The sequence below is a fragment of the Nansenia antarctica genome, assembly GCF_963989245.1.
Source record: "Nansenia antarctica genome assembly, chromosome: 3".
NCBI lineage: Eukaryota > Metazoa > Chordata > Actinopteri > Argentiniformes > Microstomatidae > Nansenia > Nansenia antarctica.
This window is the reverse complement of record NC_137688.1, coordinates 62248799-62265755: the sequence shown is the minus strand read 5'-3', so window position 1 is coordinate 62265755 and position 16957 is coordinate 62248799. Positions and strand designations below refer to the sequence as shown.

General features: G+C 48.6%; 1 protein-coding gene across 1 annotated transcript; it reads right to left on the bottom strand.

The window, feature by feature from the left end:
- Positions 1-12134: 12134 nt before the first annotated feature.
- Positions 12135-12881, bottom strand: cited2 (Cbp/p300-interacting transactivator, with Glu/Asp-rich carboxy-terminal domain, 2; the record flags this gene model as incomplete). The annotated part of the gene is made up of 1 exon (XM_080526770.1): positions 12135-12881. The coding sequence occupies one exon, from the start codon at positions 12879-12881 to the stop codon at positions 12135-12137; it is 747 nt and encodes a 248-aa protein (XP_080382896.1).
- Positions 12882-16957: the final 4076 nt, after the last annotated feature.

Here is a 16957-nt window from a genome sequence, read left to right as displayed (position 1 = left end):
GACACTAACCTCTAAGCTCTAACCCCTAACCTCTAACCCCTAACTCCTAACCCCTAACCCCTAACCTCTAACCTCAACCCCTAACCTCTAACCTCTAACTTCTAACCCCTACCCTCTAACCTCTAACCTCAACCCCTAACCTCTAACTTCTAACCCCTACCCTCTAACCCAGGGGTGCTCACACTTTTTGGAACCAAGATCTACTTTTCAAGTAGCCAGTCTGCCAAGATCTACCAGTCTAGTTTCAACATCGCAAACGTACATGCACGTACTACAAACACACACACACACACACACACACACACACACACACACACACACACACATTTGCCAGTCTGCATAGGGAGCCATAGCACAAACCCTCCCTCTCTCTCCCCCTCTCTCTCCCTCTCTCTCTCACTCTCTTACACACACACACACACACACACACACACACACACACACACACACACACACACACTGGTTGTGTGTGAGGTTGTGGGCCTCGGCCTCAAAAACAGAACTATCTAGACTACAAGTAGCTCAGAACAGGGCTGCTAGGCTCGTTCTGGGTTGCTCTTCTAGAACTAGCATTCATAAAATGCAGTCTAGCCTATCGTGGCTTAATGTGGAGAAAAGGCTAGCCTCAGGCACAGTGACATTTCTTAGCAATACACTGCGAACACACAAACCTGAGTTCCTGCAAGATCACATAGTATTTTGTAATACTGTTCATAGCCATAATACCAGGAAGGCCGGCAATGGTGACATTATGAAAGCCCACCCAAGAACAATTTTTTTGAAAAGAACAGTGCTTTATAGAGCTAGTACAATTTGGAATGGATTACCTCTTGATATCCGCCAAGAAAAAAGTAAAAAGTTATTCAAAAAGAGACTGAAGAGGCACCTATTAAGTGGCTGATGACAGGTAGCTGTTTTATTTCACTTTGTTTATTTTGGTTGATTCCTTTTTTCATAGAAGAGATGACTGCGTTAGGATCATGTCTTTATAGGTCTTTATATTTTAATGGATTAATAATATTTGCCCTTTTTGTAAATTTTTATTTATTTTAGTTTATTTTGTTGTATTTACTACTGTATCGGGGGGATAGTGTGTGGATGTCGCGGAGGGTCACGCATTGTCCCTTTAATGTATTATATGTTGTATTAATGTATTAGGTGTTTGTCTGTTGATTATATGTGGACCCCAGGAAGATTAGCAAACTGCTACGGCATAAGCTAATGGGGATCCTTTTAAATAAACAAATAAACACACACACACACACACACACACACGCACACACACACTCACTTTCTCTCACTCACACACTGACAGCCAGTCTGCAGTACCATAGCCAACTACCGATCCAACAAACAGAAAAGTAAACCAGATACAAAACAGGTAGTTCCCTAGTTTGAAAGGAGGAAATAAATGCATTTCTCTACCTTAGTGGGAGACCTGGCACTGGGAGGAGGCAGCTAGTTTCTAATAGTCAGGGCTGTAGGAGCTGGTTGCAAGGTGTCATCAGCCACTGTGGATCTGTCATCGAAAAGGCAATCTGCAGCCTCGAGAAACTTTTTTCACAATTTCGCCGTCATTGAATGACTTCTTGTGTTTAACAAGAACGTGACTGACGCGATAAGAAGCTATCGTTGCAGCCGTACGTTTTCGCTCTTTTGCCACATTTCCCTTCTTCGAAATAGCCATCGTAGGTTTGCAGATCAGACAGACGCATTTCCAATATCACATCGTGTAAAAAAATCCTCCTCCCATTCTGGATGGAAGTTATACGTTATTGGTTTCTTACTTGGTCCAGCTTCCCCACTCATTTGTATAGCCTTTATTTAGTATTATATAGTAAATAGTAGAAATTGGAAGGCTAACTAGGTAATTAGTCTCGCCGGTATTTTGTAGTTGGTGCTGTTGACTGCGCATGCGTGGTGAACCGCGTGTTAGGTGTAGGTGAAAAGATCAGATCTCAGACTGGCTTACCTGTACGTCAATCAAGTGGCAAAAGCCATAGTGAGGATGGATGATAGGCGAACTTTTCTTTTTTTTCTTTTTCTTTCTTTTTCGTTTTGTTCAATGCCATGCGATCTACCCATACTACCTTTGCGATCGACCGGTCGATCGCGATCGACGTATTGGGCACCCCTGCTCTAACCTCTAACCCCTAACCCCTAACCCCTAACCTCTAACCCCTAGACCCTAGAAGTTGTGAGGTTGTGTGTGAGGTTGTGTGGTTGTGAGGTTGTGAGGTTGTGTGTGAGGTTGTGTGTGAGGTTGTGAGATTATGTGTGAGGTTGTGTGCGAGGTTGTGTGTGAGGTTGTGAGATTATGTGCGAGGTTGTGAGGTTGTGAGGTTGTTTGGTTGTGTGGTTGTGAGGTTGTGTGTGTGGTTGTGGTTATGAAGCTGTGTGTGAGGTTGTGAGGTTATGTGTGAGGTTGTGTGTGAGGTTGTGTGGTTGTGTGTGAGGTTGTGAGGTTGTGTGGTTGTGTGAGGTTGTGTGGTTGTGAGGTTGTGAGGTTGTGTGTGAGGTTGTGTGTGTGGTTGTGTGTGAGGTTGTGTGTGTGGTTGTTTGTGAGGTTGTGTGTGGGTGTGTGTGAGGTTGTGTATGTGGATGTGTGTGAGGTTGTGTGTGAGGTTGTGTGTGAGGTTGTGTGTGTGGTTGTGTGTGAGGTTGTGTGTGTGGATGTGTGTGAGGTTGTGTGTGAGGTTGTGTGTGAGGTTGTGTGTGTGGTTGTGTGTGAGGTTGTGTGTGAGGTTGTGTGTGAGGTTGTGTGTGTGGTTGTGTGTGAGGTTGTGTGTGAGGTTGTCAGGTTTGAGCTTGTCAGGTTTGAGCGTGTGCACGTGGCAGAGCGCACGTCCAACCCTGAGTGTGTGCACGTGGCAGAGCGCACGTCTAACCCTGAGCGTGTGCACGTGGCAGTGCACATCTCTGGGGGAGGCAGGAGAAATAGAACCAAACCCAGTGGCCCGTCAGGAGCGGGGAGGCTGACAGGGAGGGTGTCAGGCTGGCCCCGTCACACACAGGCCTGATCCCAGCAGCTCCCAGTAACCCCCCCCCCACCCTGACCCCCCACTCCCACCTTGTCCCCCCGCCCCCCCACCCCCAGGTCTCCTCCACCTGAATTCATCTAGAACAAACTTCCAGCATCCAGAGGTGTTTATCCCCTCTGCTCTGGTGTCATGATTCACTCCTGTTTATCTGGATAAAATTAGACTTCACCCCTCCTCCTTCCACCCCTCCCTCCCTCCCACCCCCCTCCCTCCCACCCCCCTCCCTCCACCCCTGCCTCCCACCCCTCCCTCTACTCCCTCCACCCCTCCCTGCCTCCCTCCCTCTACTCCCTCCACCCCTCCTCCCCTCTCTCCCCCAGCCAGGCGGTGAACAGCACCTGTTCCCCAGCTCTATTTCAGGAGCATCTAAACATGGTCAGGCCGTTTCTTATTCCAGCCACGGATCTGCTGTCCCTCGACCGACACGCGGGGACAAAGAACAGGAGCTGCTTGTTGTTGTTAGCTTAGCTTAGCTTAGCTTAGCTTCACACCTGCATTGGTTCTCTATGAAGCTGCTAGTTAGCTGCTAGAGGTAGCCCCAGTGGTGACGGTGGCGGGGAGGTGGGTTATTTATAACTGTTCTCTGTTAGATAATCACCTGCTCTGGTAACTCTGAATAAACAACACCACGTCTAAAAACCCACAGGACATCTGGGCCTGAATAATTCATGGCGACTTCAGTCAACACGGCAGGTTTCAACACCGTAGACTGAGGCGTTGTCTGAGTGTTGTCAGAACAACAAATCTGTTAGACTTCTCGTAGTGTTACTTTTTTTTTTTTTACCAGGGTGCGGGTCCTCAATTTGCAGCGCTAACTTCATGAAAGAAAACAGGAGGCACAACAGGTTAAATTAGTAGTAGTAGTAGTTTGTTATTATTAATTGCTTCGATTTCTTTTGATTTAATCAGAAAATAACCAAACCAGAAAGGCTGCCAGTGAGCACTGTATTCGCACAGAAATATGACTTCAACCTGTCTTAGGTTTAGGTCTCTCATGAAGAATACTTCACACCACCAAGCCAGTCTTCCACCGCGGTACGATGACTGTCTCTAACGCACGCTGGCTGACCGGCCGCCATGATGACTCGACACTACAGCCACACAGCTACTCAGGGCTACTCAGGGACAACGTCACCACCATGTCATGAACCCCAGCAGGAAAACACCACCCTCGTCTAACACACAACCCTCGTCTAACACACAACCTTCCTCTAACACACAACCCTCCTCTAACACACAACCCTTGTCTAACACACAACCTTCCTCTAACACACTCCATTAACACACAACCCTCCATTAACACACAACCCTCCTCTAACACACCACCCTCCATTAACACACAACCCTCCTCTAACACACAACCCTCCTCTAACACACAACCCTCCTCTAACACACAACCCTCGTCTAACACACTCCATTAACACACAACCCTCCATTAACACACAACCCTTGTCTAACACACAACCTTCCTCTAACACACTCCATTAACACACAACCCTCCATTAACACACAACCCTCCTCTAACACACAACCCTCGTCTAACACACTCCATTAACACACAACCCTCCATTAACACACAACCTTCCTCTAACACACAACCCTCTTCTAACAACCACCCTCCACACACACACCTCACACTGAACGTGTTAGACTAGTATTCAACCCGAGACAGTTTAGAGAAGAGCAGTTTAGAGGCCAGGGACTCACCTTAGAGAAGCAGCGATGGCTGGAGAGAGAGAGAGAAAGAGAGAAAGAAAGAGAGAAGTGGAGAGAGAGAAGTGTAGAGGGGTCCTCAGGATTGGGACAACAGCTGTGACAGGGGACAGGCCATCCCCTCAAAATAACTTCCTGCCACTCACACACACACACACACACACACACACACACAGAGGCAGGCATGCACACACTCACACACAAACACACACACACACACACACACACACAGGCAGGCACACACTCACACACAAACACACACACACACACACACACACACACACACACACACACACACACACACACACACACACACAGGCAGGCATGCAGGAGAAAAGGCACACACACACACACACACACACACACACAGGCAGACATGCAGGCAAACAGGCACACACTCACACATACACACACACACACACACACACCAACCCCCTATCTCCTACCCCATGTTTAAAGAGGGTTCTGATAGTATGAATGTGTGTTTGAAACCATCCATTTCTCCATGTCTACCTCCCCCAGCCTCCCCTGTCCTTCCATGTCTACCTCCCCCAGCCTCCCCTGTCCTCCCATGTCTACCTCCCCCCACCTCCCCTGTCCTTCCATGTCTACCTCCCCCAGCCTCCCCTGTCCTTCCATATCTACCTCCCCCAGCCTCCCCTGTCCTCTGATGTCTACCTCCCCCAGCCTCCCCTGTCCTCTGATGTCTACCTCCCCCAGCCTCCCCTGTCCTCTGATGTCTACCTCCCCCAGCCTCCCCTGTTTTCTGATGTCTACCTCCCCCAGCCTCCCCTGTCCTCTGATGTCTACTTCCCCCAGCCTCCCCTGTCCTCCCATGTCTACCTCCCCCAGCCTCCCCTGTCCTCCCATGTCTCACCCTAACCCCGGGGAGTCAGGACGCGAGTGGGGAGGCTAGGGGTGGGTGGAGGGGGGGCTGTGGAGGGGAGGGCGGCTGGGAAGGGGGGAGGGGGGCAGTGGAAGAGGGGGGGGGTCGATGACAGTGAAAGCCAATAGCTGCACTACACACACTACCAAGCGCACCTCAGGTCATGACAGCATATTTGTCACCCATGTCAGAGCTCTGCTCTGCTGTAACTTTCCACTCTCTCTCTGTCTCTCTCTCAGTGTCCCTCAGTGTCTGTCTCTGTGTCTCTCTCTGTCTCTCTCTCTGTCTCTCTCTCAGTGTCCCTCAGTGTCTCTCTCTCTGTGTCTCTCTTTGTCTCTGTGTCTCACTGTGTCTCTCTGTGTCTCTCTGCCTCTCACTGTGTCTCTCTGCTGTCTATCTGTGTCTCTCTCTATCTCTCTGTGTCTCTCTCTCTCTCTCTGTGTCTCTCTGTGTGTCTCTCTCTCTCTCTCTCTCTCTCTGTGTCTCTCTGTGTCTCACTGTGTCTCTCTGTGTCTCACTGTGTCTCACTGTGTCTCTCTGTGTCTCATTGTGTCGGCATGGAGCCTGATGGAGCCTGTCTGTCCACTGTAACCTGCAACCACTGGTTATGTGTCAGGGTTAGAGCTAGGGTTAAATGTCAAAGGTTATGGTTAGGGTTAGGGTTAGGGTTAGAGCTAGGGTTAGGGATTGAAGGTTCATGGTTAGGGTTAGGTGTGTGTATGTGTGCTCACATGGTTGGGCAGGACCAGAGGTCTTCAGAGGTAAATATTTGATGTTTATGGAAATGCAATTTTCATGTCCTTGAGAGTGAATCACTGAATGTTTTATTTACATTGTTCAGAGGAAATAAATCGTCTGAAAATGACGTCTGAGGTAAATTATTATAAGTCAACGGTTTGGTGTTTGTCCTCGGCCGTCGATTCACAGACGAGCGTTTCTGGGCTGGCAGCAGCAGTTGCACCACGCTGACGTGTCACTTCCTGTCTAACGCCAAGGACGACTACCTCAGTAATTACTGCAATTACCGATAACCCTCGTTTGTCCTAGGAGTTTTTCCTTGCTGAAGATTCAGGTTTCTTTCAAACATCTCCCTCTTTCTTTCTTTCTTTCTTTCTTTCTCTCCTTCTTCCTCTCTTTCTCTCCCACCACAGTATCTAATCCTTCCTCCCTGATGAAAGGATGTCTGGTTCGGAGCTGAAGCTGCTTGAAGGACAGTGAGAGTCCTCCGTGTCTCAGGGATGAGTCTCTCCACCCCAGCCAATCAGAGAAGGGTCACATGGGACCCGCTGTGCTCAGTCTTTAGTCGTCTCAATTATTGATTCGAGCCGTGTTTAAGATTCGACTCAAATGAACTCTCTGTAATAGATACATAAATTACAGCTGAATGGCAGCTCGGTGTAATTGCCTTTCTGTGGCGCAACACCCCACATCTCCTCTTTTCACATAATAGTGAGAGACTATGAAGCAGCTGGTCGAGCCTTACAAACATTAGCATGGGTAAGGTTATCTGTCTGTCACAACAAACATTAGCATGGGTAAGGTTAACTGCTCCTCCTGAGACTACAACCCGTTAGCCTCCCGTCGCTACAACCATTACCATGGTTAAGGCTAGCCTCCCGTCGCTACAACCATTAGCATGGTCAAGGTTAGCCTCCCGTTGGTAAAAACATTAGCATGGTTAAGGTTAGCACACAGTGTCTCTGTCACTGGAACACTGATGACATTAAAGACTCTTTAAGAGACACGTCAGGACGTTTGGTTTGATCATTTCTGCCACAAGTTAGCTTAGCTTGGAATTACTGCTTGCAAACAAAAAACGGGAACCCGAAACAGGCAGAAATATTGTCAAGAGCGACTCACCACCTAGAGACTCACCACCACCTAGAGACTCACCACCCCCTAGACACTCACCACCACCTAGAGACTCACCTCCTAGAGACTCACCACCACCAAGAGACTCACCACCTAGAGACTCACCACCACCTAGAGACTCACCACCTAGAGACTCACCACCTAGAGACTCACCACTAGAGACTCACCACCAACTACAGACTCATCACCTAGAGACTCACCACCTAGAGACTCACCACCACCTAGAGACTCACCACCTGGAGACTCACCACCACCTAGAGACTCACCACCTAGAGACTCACCACCTAGAGACTCACCACTAGAGACTCACCACCACCTAGAGACTCACCACCACCTAGAGACTCACCACCACCTAGAGACTCACCACCACCTAGAGACTCACCACCACCTAGAGACTCACCACCACCTAGAGACTCACCACCACCTAGAGACTCACCACCTAGAGACTCACCACCACCTAGAGACTCACCACCACCTAGAGACTCACCTCCTAGAGACTCACCACCACCTAGAGACTCACCACCTAGAGACTCACCACCACCTAGAGACTCACCTCCTAGACTAGAGACTCACCAGCTAGAGACTCACCACCTCCTAGAGACTCACCTCCAGGTTAACAACCTGCTGCTGAACAAGTCAAAGACCCAGGAAATCATCGTGGACTTCAGGAGGAAAAAGTCTGAGATCCAACCCCTGCTCATCGACGGAGAGAGCGTAGAGAGAGTCTCAGCCCTCCGATTCCTGGGGGTGCACATACAGGATGACCTGTCCTGGAAGAACAACACAGCAGCCACCATCAAGAAGGCACAACAGCGGCTCTACTTCCTGAGAGTCCTCAGGAAGGAACACAACAAGCAGGAGATAATGGTGGCCTACTACCGCGGCGCAGTGGAGAGCATCCTCACCTACGGCATCTGCAACTGGTTCTCCAGCTGCACAACCGCGGAGAGAAATGCGCTACAGAGAGTCGTGAGAACAGCCCAGAAGATCACCGGCGCCCCCCTCCCCTCTCTGGAAGATCTGTACAACACACGCTGTCTCAGGAAGGCCTCCAAGATCTCCAGAGACCCAACCCACCCTGGGTACGAACACTTTGCCCGGCTGCCCTCGAAAAGGCGGTACAGGACCATGGCCGCAAGGACAAACAGACTGAAGCACAGCTTCTACCCCAGGGCCATCCAGGCCCTGAACACAGCAAAGACCTAGGTTCTGGGCCCTGGACAGTCTGGACGGATTGATGGCAGCTGCTGGACTGAAAAAATCAGGTGTAGTGCTGAGGCACAAATATGTAAATTTCAAGCCTGCAAACTGCGACACTTCAAATGAATGTGCAATAACACTATGTGCAATATGACAACCCTAGTCGTCTATCTGTACAGTATAGTATAGTGGATAGTGTACATAGCCTTTATTTATGTAAACCAGCTCCTTCCCTTCTTGTGTTTTTTTTAGTTTTTTTTCCTTTCCCAGCACCAGGGGAGCCACCCCTCCTAAATTTCGTTGTTTGGTACCTGTACTATAGCAATGACAATAAAGACCATTCATTCATTCATTCATTCATTCAATCATTCACCTCCTAGAGACTCACCTCCTAGACTCACCACCTAGAGACTCACCTCCTAGAGACTCACCACCTAGAGACTCACCTCCTAGAGACTCACCACCACCTAGAGACTCACCACCTAGAGACTCACCACCTACAGACTCACCACCACCTAGAGACTCACCACCTAGAGACTCACCACCACCTAGAGACTCACCAGCACCTAGAGACTCACCTCCTAGAGACTCACCACCACCTAGAGACTCACCACCACCTAGACACTCACCACCACCTAGACACTCACCTCCTAGAGAGCCAAGTAAAGGGTTCTCTGGTGAATAAAGTCCCCTGTGGCGCTCTATAATGTTGACCATTTGGGGTAACTTCATTCATCCTCAGCACTGAATGAGTTAAACCAAAATTGTATGTAAAGAATTTGCGGTAAAGCCTGTAGCATTTCTTTAAGCTGCTATGAGACCTGTTACTGACTACACACACCAGGGAGGCTGGGGGAGGTCGAAATCAGAGGATCACTGTAATAATGTATGGAATGGAATGAGGAATGGTATCACACACACTCATTCCATCCCATGCTCTCCCACAACAGCAACAACAACAACAACAACAACAACAACAACAGTAAACACATGCCATAGTAACCAACAACCAAACAACACTGTCGTCACTTCAGTAATGAACTGCTGCTGTTTTATTAATGTTTGCAAATTAAAATAGAATAAATTAACATTTTCTTCATTAAAAATGTACAAAAATACTGTCAAACTTTCCCAGAAAGCTCAGACACAGTAGTATTGCCATGTCACTGTACCCAACACAGTGATGTCCACGTGGGGGGAGGGAGGGGGGGGCGGGGGGGACACTACATTCCACAGCTTATACCATCTACACATGAAAGAGAAGGGAGGGAGGGAGGCAGGGGGGGAGGGAGGGAGGGGGGCTGGTGGAGGATTCAAGGAATATACATTTGTCCAAAGACATTGTTCTCATTGTCCCCTCACCTCTCTCTCTCCTCCATCCCTCCATCTCTTTCTCCTCCCTCCCTCCCCCTCTTTCCCCCCTCCATCCCTCCCTCTCTCTCTCCTCCCCCGCCTCTCTCTTTACCCACACCTCACACCCCGGTCTCTCCCTCCCTCCCTCCCCCCCACCTCTCCCTCTCTCACCTCGCTCTCAGTCATTGAAGCAGACGTATAACTCTAGTCCTGGTCTAGTCCTAGTCTAGTCCTGGTCTACAGTGTAACTCTAGTCCTGGTCTAGTCCTGGGCTACAGTGTAACTCTAGTCCTGGTCTACAGTGTAACTCTAGTCCTGGTCTAGTCCTGGGCTACAGTGTAACTCTAGTCCTGGTCTACAGTGTAACTCTAGTCCTGGTCTAGTCCTGGGCTACAGTGTAACTCTAGTCCTGGTCTACAGTGTAACTCTAGTCCTGGGCTACAGTGTAACTCTAGTCCTGGTCTAGTCCTGGTCTACAGTGTAACTCTAGTCCTGGTCTAGTCCTGGTCTACAGTGTAACTCTAGTCCTGGGCTACAGTGTAACTCTAGTCCTGGTCTAGTCCTGGTCTACAGTGTAACTCTAGTCCTGGGCTACAGTGTAACTCTAGTCCTGGTCTAGTCCTGGTCTACAGTGTAACTCTAGTCCTGGTCTAGTCCTGGTCTACAGTGTAACTCTAGTCCTGATCTAGTCCTGGGCTACAGTGTAACTCTAGTCCTGATCTAGTCCTGGGCTACAGTGTAACTCTAGTCCTGGTCTAGCATCCAGTAGCTTCAGTGGGCGTGTGATTTACAACAGATATACTGTAAGCCTCATGGGAGGCTGTTGGAGGTAGAAGTCGGAGGATGGGCTCGTTGCATCATAATACATGGACCAGAATGTGTTTGACGCCATTCCTTACTCCATTCCTTGCATGAGCCCGTCCTCTGATTTCTACCTCCGCGAGCCTCCCCTCGTAGAGCTAATCAGAGGAGCAGCTTCCTGATATAGACTCTCCGGCCGCTTCATTAGGTACACCTTGGTTAAGGAGCAGTTGAAAAGGTGTACCTAATGAAGTGGCCAGTGAGTGTAGGCTACATCTCTGTGGTTGACCTTGTGAGAACAGCGTCCCCCTGTCCTGCAGATCTGACACACTGTGATTAACACTCTGCATCAAGGTCGCCTTTCTAAAGGGTTTCTGAGCACTCTATTGACGTACTCATTAACAGATATCATTTACAGTGAACACTTTGGCCTTTAGTGGTTGAAATTATGTGATTTTCGCGTGGTAATTGACAAATAATGAACTTGTTGGTTGGCTGCACATTATAATTATAATAATGCTTTATAAATTAATTCACACATGTTTACATCCGTTATGACCCTTTAAGAAGGCGACCTTAGTGCAAATACGACTATTATCTGCACAACGAGAAACAAAAAAAATCAAATGAACGCAAATCGTATAGTTTTCTTGACAAATCATCGATGACAAATCATCGAACAGCAAAGATATCTGGGTGAGTACCTATGGCCACGAAACAAGTACACTAGCCTATAGTATCACTATGGTCTACCAGAATATGGTTAATTTGCAATTATATAATCAATTCAATACCTCTCATTCAAAATACCTGAACGAAGCGGGAGAAATTAATACACCAAGCACTTTTTTGTAGGTCTCTATTTCTCCACCGACACATAAGACCTCTCTAATCATCTACTGGTGCTGTGGGTTTTCCGTGTTCGGGTAAATGAAGTTGTGATGCATAGCATGACTTATAGAGGTCCATGTGACTGAGATCCATTAAGAAGTAGATATTGTCGAGAGATATAGCCTACTCCTCCTTCTGTCAGTCACACAAGCCAGTTCCCCTGTGTGAGGTGGTGTAGTCTAAGCCTCCGTCCAGGTCTGGCTCTCTCGTCCCCTCCGCCCGGGACTGGAACGTCATCAGACACGGTAGACTAACAGGTCCGGTCCGGTCCGGTCCGGTTCGAGTCCACTGGAGAATGATGAAGAGCACCGAACAGAATAATCCATAGCCTATAATCCACCCGGAGAGAGGACGGGACTAACTAACTAACTAACAGGTCACTCGGCTCGGCTGCTGTTTACGCACAAAGTCCTGAAAGTCATGAAGTCGAACTCGTTCTGGCCAAGCCACAGCTCCGGCAGCTCCTGGATGCGGTCCAAGCCCATCTCGACCACCAGAGACATCAGCACCTCCTCGTCCAGGAGGTCCGTGTCGATGCCGTTGGGGGGCTGCAGTGTCGCTGCGGCCGCGTGGTGCCCGGGCAGGAGGGGGGGCAGCGAGGGTCCCGTTCCGGTAAGCGGGTGGCTCGCCGGGTGGTGCGTCATCTGGTGCATGTAGTGGTGGTGGTGGTGGCCCGGGTGCGCGTGGTGGCTGCTGTAGTACTGCGTGTTCAGCTTCTGAAGCTGCATGCTGGCCGCGAGCTGTCCCTGGGTCGGCCCGGTGGCCACGCTCGGTCCCCCAACACCGCCACCGACGCCGACGAACTGACCGGTGTAGCGCGAGGCATCGGGAGGCATGTTCCCGTTGTTCGGGTGTCCGGTGGTGTGTCCGCTCCCCGAGCCGACCGAATGCCGGATTCCTCCTCCTCCTCCGTGGTTGGCGGTGACCGTAGCCGTCCCGTAGTGCAGGTGGTCCCCCCCCATCATGCCGGGGTAGCCGTGGGGCGGCTGGGGGGACTGGGGGTGGTGCAGGGGGCTGGTGGAGAACTGGCCCATGCCCATCCTGCGGGCCGGGTGATGGGGGTGCAGGCCGGTCACTGCCTCGGGGAAGCGGCCGTGGTTCATCGCCATGATGCGCTCGACCATTCCTCAAGGACGGAAAAGAACCCCCCCCCCCAAAAAAAAAAAAAAACTTAAATTAAATCCACTTGGTGAGACTCTGATTGCCGCGATTCACCGCCTCGCCAGCGGAGAAGAGACGATAGGCACCCGGAGAAGAGTTGTGGTTAAAACCCTTTTAAGCTTCTGTTTCAAAAAAAGTGTTAATGCTCCAAATGTCACAAAATACAGTAACAGAGTTCACACTGTGCGCTGCGGTGTCTGAGGGACGAGGGAGCAGGGACGGTGGTGCGGTGAGCAGCGCACGGTGGTGTCAGGTTATCTCCTTACATCGTAATGACTTTCCCTTTCAGAGTATACATTTCGCAGGTCGCCACTCGCCTGTTCTCTCTCTCTCTCTCTCTCTCTCTCTCTCTCTCTCTCTCTCTCTCTCTCTCTCTCTCTCACTTTCTCTCTCCTTCTGTCTCTGTCTCTGTCTCTCTCTCCCCCCCCTGTGTCTCTCTCTCCTTCTGTCTCTGTCTCTCTCTCCACACTCTGTCTCTCTCTCCCCCCCTGTGTCTCTCTCTCCTTCTGTCTCTCTCTCGGTCCACCGTAGACGTCCTGTAGTCCACCTTGGTGAGATAGAGGACTTTCAACCGCGGCTCCAAAAAAAACAAAACGCTTTGGTGCTGCGAGCCCGTTAGGAGGCGGGGCGAGGAGGAGGGGGCGGGGTGACGAGGGATCTGATGAGACCAAAGTCTGGATCACCAGCCACCTCCCTGTGTCCCTCCCACTCTCACTCTCTCCCTCCATCTCTCCCTTCCTCACCCTCTCCCTCCATCCCTCCCTGTCTCCCACCCTCTCTCCCTCCCCCTCTCCCCCACTCCCTCCCTGTCTCCCTCTCTCTCTCTCTCCCTCCCCCTCTCTCTCACCCTCTGTCTCTCTCTCTCTCTCCCTCTCTCTCCCTTTCTCTGTCTCTCTCCTTCTCTCTCTTTCAATTAACATTTTCAATTTAAAGGGCTTAATTGCCATCATGGGAAACACATGTTTACATTGTCAAAGCAAGTGTGAAGGTAGAACCAAACAAAAAAGAATGTAATATACGACTAGAATAAATAAATGATTAAACAGAGCTGTGTATTGATATATATATATATACATAACTTTTTGGGGCCAGTGCTCAGAGGAGCACCTAGGGATGCTGCTTGGTGCTCCCCGAGCTCGCGAGTCACGACCCGTCCCACAGGATGGATAAAAAAGGGATAAATGGATAACTTATATTAGCAACACAACATTTATTCATAAATAAAGATGAACGAACAAATTATTGTGTGCAAAACAAAAGAAACAAATGCAAAATCAAATGACTGCTCTTTAAGCATGAAAGTCTGTCAGACTCCTTTAAACACAATGAATAGAAATCAACTGACATCTCTTTAAGCACTAACTGAATGTCTGTTCTTTAAACACAATGAAATCAACTGACATCTCTTTAAGCACTGCTCTGTTCTGTAAACACTGAAATCAACTTTTCAACAAAAAGTTACAGCCTAAGCATTTATTTATGCTACAAGCTTAATCATCATCATCATCACTGCTCTCTTGACTGCTGTTAATACTGTCCTCAATTTCAACCAAGGTAGAGGATGTTGTAGGATATCACTTTAAATAGGTCATTATTTTGATTGTGACAGGGGTCGAGGTGCGATAATGAAGCTGTAAAACAAACGTCTGAACGTTTGAAAGAGAAAAGAGACGTGTCCCTTGGTGTTGTTTTTCCTTTTAGCGACGAGTCGTTCGGGACTGAATTTTCACGTGATAACCGTGCGATACGCGATACGCGGAATGAAAGTACGAGTTACGATACTTTCCGAATGTTTTCGTGAGGGGAGTCGCCGTGGTCGTCGTCGGTCGACTGTTGTGATGGATTAGGGGCTTGCAGTGATGCAGCAGTCAGCAGTCAGCAGTTGGATTTTGAGGAAGTAAATTCCTCCCCCAGCGGTTCCAGCTGTTGGTGCGCAAGAGCGCGTTTATGCGGCTGATCTGCCGCGCAGCTTGCATTTTGGCGACGCATGCGCACTGGCGCACCAGTTATGTGCACCCCTGTATATATATATATATATATATATATATATATATATATATAGTATACAGGTAAATAAAGACAACTTAAATAAACATAGAAAGCAGTTTAACAATAAATACAAATAAATGTCAAATATAAGACCTGCCTGTCTGTGATTGGCTGGCCATGTTCCCCCTGTCACTCTGATTGGATGACACAGTCTGAGGTCACAACCAGAGTTCTAGAGTCTTATGCCGCTTTTCCACTACAGGGCCAGCCCGGGTCGACCCGGGCTGGCCTGCTTCTTTGGTGCTTTTCCATTTGTCGGCCCGGGTCGGCTCGGGTCGGTTCGGGTCGCTTCTTTAGCTACCCTTCGATACCAGGAACCAAATTGAGACCCGGAACCTTTTTGCCAGGCTGCGTGTGACGCTGCACACCGTTGATTGGTCAATGGAAATCGTCACAACATCATCATCGTTTGTGTTCACTGTACACCTCTAACCGCCATCTTTAAATACCACATTCGCTCTTGGAAAATGTCACTACAGTTTCTGTAATAGCTTATTAATAAAGATTCGAAAAATTATGCTGACCATCGTATTATCTTAGTTTAATGTCATTTCAATGCATCATAGAACTTTTATTTACAACAAGCATAACACAAAAATCGCTATTATGCACCGTCTTTGCCCGTGAATAACACCGGCTATGGAGGTGGTACAATCACAATACTCCTTTGCTAACTTCACCATCGGTATACGGTCATTTTGAGCCCTTAACCACCGCGCTGACACCCCGAGAAGTTATGCTTTTAACCTGAAACTCAATGAACCGGGAGTTCACCCGCTGCTGCAAGCGTATCTATAACGAACGCGGAGATTGAATGAGCCCCGCGTCAGTCAGCCTTTCCGTAGAAATACATCGCTCCGTTATATATCTAACGTTACATGTTTTAAGGCTGATCTGTGCATGATAGTGCTGCATTATGTTGATCTATTTATATCGATATCAGTCAGCCTTTTCGTAGAAATACATCGCTTCCCAATCCCTGGTTGCGAGATCTAAACTACAAATCTACTAGAACTGAAAGCGGCAAGTAGGCTAACAGGCACGTAACATCCATATGCTGTATAAATACATATATTTGACTACCAGCAAGACAGCGCTGCACTCGTATCTATCAGCCTGTCTGTATGTCATAATGATGTCGTGGAATGGTCATGCCGATGCTGAGATACTGTGCTGATGGACCATTCGTTGACTGTCTTAAATCAAGAACAGAGATTCCGACCCATGTTGAACATCCTATTTCCTTGTCAAATCGTGTATGCTGTGCACCTAATCTATCCTGAGATGACACAACGCATTTAAGATCACAATCCTCAATAGATTGATTCCATCGTTTTACCGACAAGAAGATTCTACAATCTATCAGCCTTTCCGTAGAAATACATCGCTCCCTGTATAACGTTATGGGCCGGTTTCACAGACAAGGCTTAAGCCTAGTCCTGGACTAAATCACACTTTCAATGTAAAATCTCCATTGAAGATGCTTTTTAGTCTAGGATTAGGCTTAAGCCTTGTCTGTGAAACTGGCCCTATATGTTTTAAGGCTGATCTGTGCATGATGGTGCTGCATTTTGACATAATTCTTATCGCATTTCCCCCCGTTGTGCTGTGCTGTGCCGTTCCATAGTCCAGAGCTTCATCATCCCCCTTTTAAAACTGCCATCACCCCTTTCCATCCCTGGCTCATTTTATCAATGAACGTGGTATTATACATATTTACATATTACATATTTGTTGTTATTTATGGAAGTGTCCGGTTGCTGGAGGAACCAGGACGCCGGCTACACTGCACAGTTTAGCCCGAAATAGAGAGAGTGCTTTACACTCCGAGAAGTTATGCTTTTAACCGTAAACTCAATGAACCCGCTGCTACTCTAAGCAGCACCGCGCCAGCTGGTTGAAACTCCCGTTGACAGCGGGGGGAGAGAATAGTTTTAACAGGGAATTCGCTCCGCGCTGTGTCGACGGTGATAGCAGTGTCGTATCGACA